This window comes from Nerophis lumbriciformis, linkage group LG02 (assembly GCF_033978685.3).
Source record: "Nerophis lumbriciformis linkage group LG02, RoL_Nlum_v2.1, whole genome shotgun sequence".
In the NCBI taxonomy this organism is placed as follows: Eukaryota; Metazoa; Chordata; class Actinopteri; order Syngnathiformes; family Syngnathidae; genus Nerophis; species Nerophis lumbriciformis.
In genome coordinates, this window is record NC_084549.2 from 44,025,485 (window position 1) to 44,037,480 (window position 11,996).

An 11,996-nucleotide genomic window follows, 5' to 3' on the forward strand; every position below is an offset into this window, starting at 1 on the left:
GACGAAGCTAGTAAAGAGACACACACTCACCTCCACTTCCAACAGCGGCTGGATTTTAACGAGGCACTGCACACTGAAGGTACACACACTCTGTCAATTCTCTTATATACTCTTTCATTTTAAACTTTTAGAGTGTTTGATTATCACATCACTCTAAATGTTTAGACTCTAAAGTTCACAAACCTAAAGAGGGATACTAGTGGGCCAGGCTAATATTTCCTTTTCTCTAAACTAAGTGGGGAAATGTGTAGAGTGTTCTGGGCTTCAGACATGATTTTATTTCAGAATTCCTTGAGAAAACGCCTGGTTAGGCTTTATGTATGTAGTGTGTGCCTTTCTTGTTTTACAGCTATGTTGTTATTATGCTGTTTGTTACTTATGTATGTTAAGTTGCAGCTATTTAAAATAGTTTTGTCAATTTGTTCTGGTCTGAAACAAATTGGCCCTTTAAAACATATCTTTGTCTTTGTGTGTTGTATGTAGAGCACATTGCTTAGCAGAGTTCAGTGATGCAAATGCATGTCAAGTTGATCAACAGATTGTATTATTCTCCAGTGCAATAACAGTACTAAAATGAAGGCTAAAAGGGCATTAAATGGGGCCTTTAAAAAATAAAAAATAAATATATAAGTAACTAAATAGTTACTTTTCACAGTAACGCATTACTTTTTGGTTTAAGTAACTGAGTTAGTAACTGAGTTACTTTTGAAATAAAGTAACTAGTAACTGTAACTAGTTACTGGTTTTCAGTTACTAACCCAACACTGCTCATCACCCACAACTTGCCCACCATCATTGTCCTCTAAGGTAATTCAGTCTTTTATGAAATAATTCTCTGTTTCAGATGTCTGGCGTCTTTTTTTAATCCCTCTAGAAGGCAATATTTTTTCTTCTCTAACAGTCATCATACTTTCACCCGCATTTAGTACTTTCTAGAAAATAAAAAAAATACTCTTATCTATATCTATATGCAAATATGATGCAATTGCTATCTCTGACCATGCTCCAATTTCAATAGATCTATCTTTTAAAGGCCTACTGAAATGCAATTTTCTTATTTAAACGGGGATAGCAGGTCCATTCTATGTGTCATACTTGATCATTTCGCGATATTGCCATATTTTTGCTGAAAGGATTTAGTAGAGAACATCGACGATAAAGTTCGCAACTTTTGGTTGCTGATAAAAAAGCCTTGCCTGTACCGGAAGTAGCAAACGAGTAGCGTGACGTCACAGGTTGTGGAGCTCCTCACATCTGCACATTGTTTACAATCATGGCCACCAGCAGCGAGAGCGATTCGGACCGAGAAAGCGACAATTTCCCCATTAATTTGAGCGAGGATGAAAGATTCATGGATGAGGAAAGTGAGAGTGAAGGACTAGAGGGCAGTGGGAGCTGATATTCAGCTGGGAATGACTGAAACAGTAAATAAACACAAGATATATATATATACTCTATTAGCCACAACACAACCAGGCTTATATTTAATATGCCACAAATTAATCCCGCATAACAAACACCTCCCCCCTCCCGTCCATATAACCTGCCAATACAACTCAAACACCTGCACAACACACTCAATCCCGCAGCCCAAAGTACCGTTCACCTCCCCAAAGTTCATACAGCACATATATTTCCCCAAAGTCCCCAAAGTTACGTACGTGACATGGACATAGCGGCACGCACGTACGGGCCATCGATCAAATGTTTGGAAGCCGCAGCTGCATGCGTACTCACGGTACCCCGTCCGCGCATCCAACTCAAAGTCCTCCTGGTAAGAGTCTCTGTTGTCCCAGTTCTCCACAGGCCAATGGTAAAGCTTGACTGTCATCTTTCGGGAATGTAAACAATGAAACACCGGCTGTGTTATCCGGCACAACAGTCAGGGGGTGCATTCTACGGCGGGGGTGCGTTATCCGGCACAACACCTGCCGCAATACACCGCTTCCCACCTACAGCTTTCTTCTTTGCTGTCTCCATTGTTCATTGAACAAATTGCAAAAGATGTCCAGAATACTGTGGAATTTTGCGATGAAAACAGACGACTTAATAGCTGGCCACCATGCTGTCCCAAAATGTCCTCTACAATCCGTGACGTCACGCGCAGGCGTCATCATACCGAGACGTTTTCAGCAGGATATTTCGCGCAAAATTTAAAATTGTACTCTCACTTTCCTCATCCACGAATCTTTCATCCTCGCTTAAATTAATGGGGACATTGTCGCTTTCTCGGTCCGAATCGCTCTCGCTGCTGGTGGCCATGATTGTAAACAATGTTCAGATGTGAGGAGCTCCACAACCTGTGACGTCCACAACCTGTGCTACTTCCGGTACAGGCAAGGCTTTTTTATCAGCGACCAAAAGTTGCAAACTTTATCGTCGATGTTCTCTACTAAATCCTTTCAGCAAAAATATGCCAATATCGCGAAATGATCAAGTATGACACATAGAATGAACCTGCTATCCCCGTTTAAATAAGAAAATCACATTTCAGTAGGCCTTTAAACACACTATAATAGGACTTACTGTATGTTTGAATGTAAAAATGCTGCTATTTTCACTCAACATTAATAAAAAAGACACATCAAAATGGGCTTTGCAACACTCCCGTCAGCTGTTTTGGATACGATCGCTGTCGAACCTCCACCTGATGGGCCAACTTTGACAAAAAAAGACTTTGCTTTGTGTCATCAGAAAGGTGCAACATTATGTTATGTTTTTAGCCATTATTTGATGACAAATCATGAAGTTAACTCACGTGTGTTGCTTCCATTTGTGCAGATGGAGCCGAGCGTAAAAAGCGACCAAGCAACAAAAAAAAACATGATGTAGCGTCCTCCTTGTAGTGTGTACTGATGTTAAAGACAATATACACTTAATTGCACATGTACTTTATCACTATATTGGTGATTAAATGCTTTATAATTCCTTGAGAGTTTTGTAGCGGCACACGCGTGTCCATGTGTTTTATATAGGCACTTAAACATGCAAAAAGGTTTCTTTGGCTCATTAGTGCGTGCTGATTTTAGAAATAATGTACCCTTCACTGCACATGTAATATATCACCATGTTGCTGATTAAACATCTTATAATTCTATGAGCGTTGAGTTTCAGCAGCACAGGCGTGTACTCGCTCTTTAATAATGTTCCCAGGGCTCTGTGTACGTGCTGGCTGGTTTTAAAGATAATGTACATGTCATTGTACGTTTAGTATATGAAAATAAACATAACAGAGGTGTAATGCCACCAAGTTAGCTTTTGCTGCTCTTTTCCAGCTTCTGATTGGACAAAATGTGCATGACAGCAGGTGTATGCGTTTGTGTGTAGACAGACAGTTTTGAAACTACACTTGTGTGGATGGAGATTGTTTTAACCCCAAATATGAGTTTTTGAAACGCTCCGTGTTCGTGTGGGCATGGCCTTAAACCAGTATCTCTTATAGGGCTCAAGTTCACTCTTCCATTCACTCGTCAATATTCGCTTTTACAAAAAATCCAATCGTAAAATCCTCATTTAGTATATGGGTTCAGTTTAAGCGCTATTTTGGCTTGCAGACCATTTTTATCCTTGCACCCATCACTGCTAACCATGCGTCCCCTCCCTCTCTTGTCGATAGTGCCTTTTTAAGATGGTCAAGTCTGGGGATCAACAACATTAAAGACTTGTACATTGATAACACTTTTGCCTCTATACAGCAACTTTGTGATAAATGTTCACGACCTAACCATTTTTTTTTAGATATCTGCAGATTTGTAGTTTTGTTTGTGATACTTTCCCTAGGTTTCCAGATTTACTGACTGACACAGTCTGACACAGTAAGCCATTATCAAAAGTATATCAAAAGAAGTCTTGAAATAACTTGAGTTGCATGTTATGAGCTTCTGTCATTTATTAGATTCACCTTGTAAAACCAATTGCTGGTATAAAAAAACCTTTGCAAGATATTCAAATTATTTGAGTTTCACCAGTATTTTTACCGGAGAAAATTGAGCTTCAGGGTTTACAACCTGTCTTGTTGTCTAAGGTGAAGTACTTCCGTATGTCTTCATTTCTCTTTCTTCCAGGTGTAGAAGACATATAGAGTTGCGTAACAATACAGTCTTGTATTCCCAGTGAAAAATCTAAACACTGTGCCTTACAAAGACAGTAGATCTGACTAGATCCTCGTCATGCTTTTCCACTCGTCCCTCTCCCACATGCAACTGTGATTGCATACAGTATATTTTTTACAAAATTAAATATGATTAAATTTAGTCTCTGTCGACTTGTTCGTCTCGTTTTTATTCATTGACTAAATTGTCCACTAATTTTGGCATTGTTTTCGTCAATGTGCATTTGTTTTGATTATTAATCGTCGTATATAGGAAAAAAAGGTCATTGATGATAACGAAGACGAACATTTTTAGTCAAAAAAATCAGCACTGGTCTTTTCATGTCTTTCTCTCGATCTCAGGCTCTAAGTTGAATGTCAAAGATGACCAACTTCTCAGTTTATGGCCACAACTTTTACCATACAAGTAAGAGGCATGATATATAATCTGGAATTAACTTTACCAACTAAGAGGCGATGCAGCAGCTCACCGGCTCAGAATTGTCACTACCTCTGTAAGGTAGTTACACGTCGCTGCTAAAAGGAATTCCTCTGCGTTAACCCTGATAATACCAATATCGCTAAAACTTGGTTGATATGCAGGTCACGCACTGTAAATGCAGTATCAAGGGCAGTTTTCAGATAATTTTTTTTTTAAAGGTTTTTATGGACACAATAGATGACTCCCATTAGCTTCATTGTTAGCCACCTTGTACTTGCCGTATATTAAAAAGCAAATGTTTTTAAAAATATGTGGTTTTGTCTTACATAGGGATTGTGAATGACAGGCAAAATTCTCAAAAAATGCAGCTCCCTTTTAAGTAATCAAAATAATTTTACATACTTTATTCACATTGTTCATGCGGGGAAATGGGCTTCAGTTCTGTAGTGATGTCACACCAAGAGGGGGTGGAATATCACGTACGGTTAAGGAAAGGGGGCATTCGAAGTACAGTTAGTTATCTAAGACAGTGTTTTTCAACCTTTTTTGAGCCAAGGCACATTTTTTGCCTTGAAAAAATGCAAAGGCACACCACCAGCAGAAATCATTAAAAACGAAACTCAATTGACAGGGACGGCGTGGCGCAGTGGAAGAATGGCCGTGCGCGACCCGAGGGTCTCTGGTTCAATCCCCACCTAGTACCAACCTCGTCATGTCCGTTGTGTCCTGAGCAAGACACTTCACCCTTGCTCCTGATGGGTGTTGGTTAGCGCCTTGCATGGCAGCTCCCTCCATCAGTGTGTGAATGTGTGTGTGAATGGGTAAATGTGGAAGTAGTGTCAAAGCGCTTTGAGTACCTTGAAGGTAGAAAAGCGCTATACAAGTACAACCCATTTATCATTTATCATTTGACAGTAAAAAGTTGTTGTCGCAATTGTTGGATATGACTTGAAACCATAACCATCACTTTAGCTCTTGTCTCAAAGTAGGTGTACTGTCACCACCTGTCACATTACACCGGGACTTATTTTGACTTTGTTGTTGTTTTCCTGTGTGTAGTGTTTTAGTTCTTGTCTTGCGCTCCTATTTTGGTGGCTTTTTCTCTTTTTTTGGTATTTTCCTGTAGCAGTTTCTTGTCTCCTTTTGAGCGATATTTCCCGCATCTACTTTGTTTTAGCAATCAAGAATATTTCAGTTGTTTTTATCCTTCATTGTGGGGACATTGTTGATTGTCATGTCATGTTCGGATGTACACTGTGGACGCCGTCTTTGCTCCACAGTAAGTCTTTGCTGTCGTCCAGCATTCTGTTTTTGTTTACTTTGTAGCCAGTTCAGTTTTAGTTTCGTTCTGCATAGCCTTCCCTAAGCTTCAATGCCTTTTCTTAGGGGCACTCACCTTTTGTTTATTTTTGGTTTAAGCATTATACACCTTTTTACCTGCACACTGCCTCCCGCTGTTTCCAACATCTACAAAGCAATTAGCTACCGGCTGCCACCTACTGATATGGAAGAGTATTACACGGTTACTCTGCCAAGCTCTAGACAGCACTGACACTCAACAACAACACATCATTTGCAGACTATAATTACTGGTTTGCAAAAAATATTTTTAACCCAAATAGGTGAAATTAGATAGTATCCCACGGCACACCAGGCTGTATCTCACGGCACACTAGTGTGGTTGAAAAACACTGATCTAAAGATTACTGAAAAAATATTTGATACTAAAGGGGAACTGCACTTTTTTGGAATTTTGCCTATCGTTCACAATCATTATGAAAGACATAACGAGAGATAGATTTTTTTTTATGCATTCTAAATATTGAATAAACGTAAATAAATGTCTGCTTACAGCGGATCCAATGGGAGCTCCATTATCGCGCCCATAAAATCTGATAAATAACCATTCAATAAGCGCCAACAACATACTTAAATATTAACCAATTATTAGTGATATTGTTATTATAAGCGCTAAGGCAGACAAACTATTTATAGCGGAGATGTAATCAAATCTGTGTCTCCCTATGTTTACATCATCGAGTGGTCTGCTGCTTCCTCGCTTCCTTGCTCCCTGTGAATTTATTGTAGATCGTAAATCATGCCTCACACCTGAAAAGTAGATGGCTGAGAATATAATCCGACAAGTTGGGACACATTGACAGCCTTTTAGGACCCGAAACTGGCGAGGACGACAAGAAAAGACACTTGTTCCCACCGCACCCCCACCCCGTTTCTTCGTGAGGATTATGAAATATTTTGAATCTAAATGGGAATATATGAACATCCTAGCAGTCGGCATCATAATGACAGCAGACCTTGTACAGTGAGTAATGTTTAATTATGTTTGTTGGCTCTAATAAAGTCTGCAGTGAGTAGAAATCAGTGATGAAGGAAGTGTGATGTGTTATTGAAATTAATGTGTGTATGCTTAAAATGATCAAAATAGGTAAATATTAAATGTTATTATAAATGTGCTCGTTACTACATTACATACAGTATATACTTAAATCATGTATATAAAACCTTAATGGAGGTGTTTGGATGTTTTTAGGGGCTCTGTAGGCAGACTTGAACGGCTCCTATAAACTCCATTTTAAGCTGACTTTTGATCGAATTTATTTGAACATTTAAAATGCATTAAAAAAAAATCCATACGTTGTTATGTCTTTCATAATGATTGTGAACGATAGGCAAAAAGCCCCAAAAAGTGCAGTCAGACTGCCAGATTAATTTTCAGGAGCAAATGAAATGGCCGTTATCTGGACGCCATGGGTCCTTTAACTACAGTGACAAATTTGCATAAGGTACTGTAGTTTTCACTTCCTTAACTTATTCATATTCATCTCATATTCAAACCAACAGTCAGTTGTGAGCAGCACACATTGTTGCCTTCCATGCACGTATATAGTGCTTGCTAGGTTTCTGGTCAATATCTCAACACCCAGCTAATAATCATTGTGACAACAGCCAACAGAATGCAGTATAGTGTCTAAGCCTGTCATGACGTGGATGGCGTTAAAGGGCAAAAAAAAAAAAGCTAAATCAAGTGATTTATTAATTAATTTGGGGTGAGATAGTCTGCAAAGCCAGAAGATGTGTGGGCAGATTATAAATGTGTAATAAACAGTGCATTAAAGTGTCAACTTAATAAAATAGAGGAACATATTGGAATGGATGATTTTGGGTTGTTTACACCAGTGTTTTTCAACCTTTTTTGAGCCAAGGCACATTTTTTTCATTGAAAAAATGCAGAGGCACGCCACCGGCAGAAATCATTAAAAATGAAACTCAGAAGCCGATATTGACGGTAAAAAGATGTTCTCTCAAGTGTTGGATATGAATTCAAACCATAACTAAGCATGCATCACTATAACTCTTGTCTCAAAGTAGGTGTACTATCACGACCTGTCACATCACGCCGTGACTTATTTCCAGTGACGTGCAGTCAGGGGAGGCAGGTGAGGCGGGCCTCACATGCCATCATGGAAAAAAAAAAAAAAAAAAAAAGAATTAAATTGTTATATGTATCTAGTGATTATACTATAAAGTTATTTTCCATTTAACTTCACCAGTTTTAGATTATGTTTTATTCAAAATCGCTGAATTTTCACATTTGCCGTTCAAATACTGAGAAGAGACTTGCGGTGAGCCACCAGCCAGTTGAGGCAAGTCACTGAGTTGAGCCTCACCATGGATTGCGCAATGACTCGGCTAACTGCTGGCCTGCTGTGTAGTGAGACGTATTGCTTTATGAATTATATTATACATTTCCATAGTTTAGTTAGCTGAGGTATATAATGTACAGTGTATTTTGTCAACAACTATATGTGTGTAACATCTTAAAAGTCCCATCTTAAAACTCATTTGTATACTCTAGCCTTTAAATAGCCCCCCTGTTAGACCAGTTGATCTGCCGTTTCTTTTCTTTTCTCCTCTGCTCCCCTTTTCCTTGTGGAGGGGGAGGGGGGGGGGGGGGGGCACAGGTCCGGTGGCCATGGATGAAGTGCTGGCTGTCCAGAGTCGGGACCCGGGGTGGACCGCTCGCCTGTGCATCGGCTGGGAACATCTCTGCGCTGCTGACCCGTCTCCGCTCGGGATGGTGTCCTGCTGGCCCCACTATGGACTGGACTCTTTCTATTATGTTGGATCCACTATGGACTGGACTCTCACAATATTATGTCAGACCCACTCGACATCCATTGCTTTCGGTCTCCCGAAAGGGGGGGGTTACCCACATATGCGGTCCTCTCCAAGGTTTCTCATAGTCATTCACATCGACGTCCCACTGGGGTGAGTTTTTCCTTGCCCTTATGTGGGCTTTGTACCGAGGATGTCGTTGTGGCTTGTGCAGCCCTTTGAGACACTTGTGATTTAGGGCTATATAAATAAACATTGATTGATTGATTGAATGTATTTCTTGTGCTGAGCAATCATAAAACGGCTGCAAAAGACGCACTGGGTGAGGCTCGCAGTAATCCAGCCTCCTGGTGGAAGAGGGCAGGAGTGATCCCAGGGAGCATTTCTGCGACTACTCGGCTGCAGAAGAAGTGACAACAAGCAGCAACAGTTAGCAGCGATCGTTTATTTTTTCCTCTTGCCTGGACTTTTAACATGGAGGAATACATATCTAAAATACTGGACTTTCAATCGAAGCAGGAGGTAATAATTAAAGGAAGATCTCTATCGAGACAGAGAGACTTTTAAAACTGAAGAAAGATAAGGAAGACTTCTATAAACAAGCTATCGATGCTTTTGTTCAAAAGGAGCTGCGCATGGACTTCATTTATAAGTAAAGGTAAGACCATAATAAAGTTTTTTTTAATTAAATGTGCTTTTTTGTGTGCTACAGTTTGTATGTGTAAAGTTAAAGTTAAGTTAAAGTACCAATGATTGTCACACACACTAGGTGTGGTGAAATTTGTCCTCTGCATTTGACCCATCCCCTTGATCACCCCCTGGGAGGTGAGGGGAGCAGTGGGCAGCAGCGGCGCCGCGCCCGGGAATCATTTTTGGTGATTTAACCCCCAATTCCAACCCTTGATGCTGAGTGCCAAGCAGGGAAGAATTCTAGTATGAGCTTTTAAACAAAACCCGTTAACTGCTGCCAAACAAATGGTGAATAAGATACTCTTTAGGGTTCATATGTTTGTAAATCTGACTGTGATTAAGTCAGTGCCTCACCAGCCATGAACCTCAGCGCACGTCACTGCTTATTTCAAGTTGTTGTTGTGTTTTCCTGTGTGTAGTCTTTTAGTTCTTGTCTTTTGGTGGCTTTTCCTGTTTTGTTGGCATTTTCCTGTAGAAGTTTAATTTCTACCCTGAGCGCTGTTCCCCACACTTGCTTTGTTTTGACAATCAAGAATATTTAAGTTGTTGCTATCCTTCTTTGTGGGGACATCGTTGATTGTCATGTCATGTTCGGATGTACATTGTGGACACCGTCTCTGCTCCACACGCTGTAAGTCTTTGCTGTCGTCCAGCATTCTGTTTTCGTTTACTTTGTAGCCAGTTCAGTTTTAGTTTGGTTTTGCATAGCCTTCTGTTTATTTTTGGTTTAAGCATTAGATACCTTTTTACCTGCACCCTGCCTCCCGCTGTCGCCTTCATATTGTGATCACGACAAAGCAAAAAGCTACCTGCTGCCACCTACTGATATAGAAAAGTATTACATGGTTACTCTGCCAAGCTCTACACAGCAATGACACTCGACAACGGCACATTATTTGCGGATTATAATTACTGGTTTGCAAAAAATATTTGCACACCAGACTGTATCAGTGTGCTGTGGCACAGTGGTTGAAAAACACTGGTTTATACTACAGTGCAGTGGCTTGTTTATGGTAGAACTCTCAATTGTCTCAATTGTCCTAAAACAACAGAATGGATATGTGTTGTCTTATCCATGTGATACAAACACACACATGAGTTTGAACACCACTGAGTAATGAGGTCTAAAAAGTGTTACCTCCTCAAATAATTCCAGGCTGTACGTGTTGTCATCGTCCGCGAAGTAGACCACCCCCGCGTCTTGGCGTGTCCGATGCTGCCGGAGCCAGCCCAGGGCCACATTCCTCTGCTCGGTGGCACGCGCCATCCCGACGCTCTTGAACCGGCGGGGCGTGAAGACCTGCAGGTGCGTGCAGGGCACGCCGGACCGCGCCAGGAAGCGGCTCACCAGGTCCGTCCGCACCGTGGAGTCCTCCACCACGATCCAGTGAAACTGGGCCACCTGTCGGAAGACGTGGGCGAGTCGGGTAAGCTCGGCTTTCTGCACCGGACGCGTGTAAGTGGGGGTGATGGCGTAGATGACCGGCAGGGCCGCCCCGTGCGCTTTGCTCCCCCGGACTGCCACCGGAGACCAGATCGTTCTTTTGCTGTCGATATCGATCATGATGATGACTATTAGCACCCACGGCAGAAGGATGAAGAAGCGGCTGAAGAACACTGATTTCATGGCGAAGTTACTCTTACTCACTTCATTGCAATTTCTACCGATCGTCTCTATTTTTTTTTTAAATATTTTTGTTACAAATGATCCTATTGATGCTCGGTCAACGTGGGTTATGGAGACACACTCCGATCCTCTTCTCCGAAGTCTCCCCTCTGTTGGTGGAAGATCCCCGCCGTCCGGTCTGTCCACTCCTAACCGACTGTCTTAAAAAGCCTCACATGTCCTCAAACCTTCATCCGTCAGCGCCAGTCTCAGGCAGCAGAACAACAAGAAGGGTCCTGTGAAGGGAAGCCCACCATTGCATGGTCCCACCGCCGGGAAGCATCACTTGAAGTGAGCGTGAGGATAATAAGGCAGGATGGGGAGGAGCAGGTGCAGTCGGGGAGAGAGAGAGAGAGAGAGCGAGAGAGAGAGAGAGAGAGAGAGAGAGAGAGAGAGAGAGAGAGAGAGAGAGAGAGGTATATTCAGTTTCAGTTTCAGTTTATTTAGAACATGCATACGATACAATGTGATGCATCACACAATTCCAGTTTGTTTCATTACAGCACGTCCGAAAAGGAGTAGGAAGAAGCAGAGCTTATTTATTTAATCCTACCCCATTTCATACCATAGCAATTTTATCCAATTTCCTCGTTCTCTGTAACAGAACAGTGAACAAATAAATAATATACTATAGTAAGCATACACATATTAAATACATAAATAATTTTTTGTCTCATAAAAAAAAAAAGGAGGAGGAAAAAAAGGGTTCAAGATGTTCATCATAATTCTTGTTCTGTGTACTTTGTGAGTGTAGTTTGAACAGTCTCTTAAACTGAATCATATTGGTGCTTTGTTTGATTTATTTGTTTAATACGTTCCATAATTTAATTCCACAAACTGATATGCTAAAGGTTTTAAGTGTTGTACGAGCACACACATTTTTTTAATTAGATTTTCCTCTATGGTTATATTTCTCCTCTTTTGTTGAGAAGAATTGTTGTACATTCTTGGGTAGCAGGTTATAATTTGCT

The 11,996-nt window shown here is 40.9% G+C and overlaps 1 protein-coding gene across 1 annotated transcript in view; it reads right to left on the reverse strand.

The window, feature by feature from the left end:
* The window catches only part of b3gat2 (beta-1,3-glucuronyltransferase 2 (glucuronosyltransferase S)), a 186,859-nt gene extending 175,550 nt beyond the window's left edge, over positions 1 to 11,309 (reverse strand). The window contains exon 1 of the mRNA XM_061963512.2: positions 10,498 to 11,309. Within this exon, the coding sequence (XP_061819496.1) occupies positions 10,498 to 10,986 (489 nt within the window). The 5' untranslated portion in view covers positions 10,987 to 11,309. The remainder of the gene's footprint in view (positions 1 to 10,497) is intronic.
* Between the last annotated feature and the right edge of the window lie 687 nt (positions 11,310 to 11,996).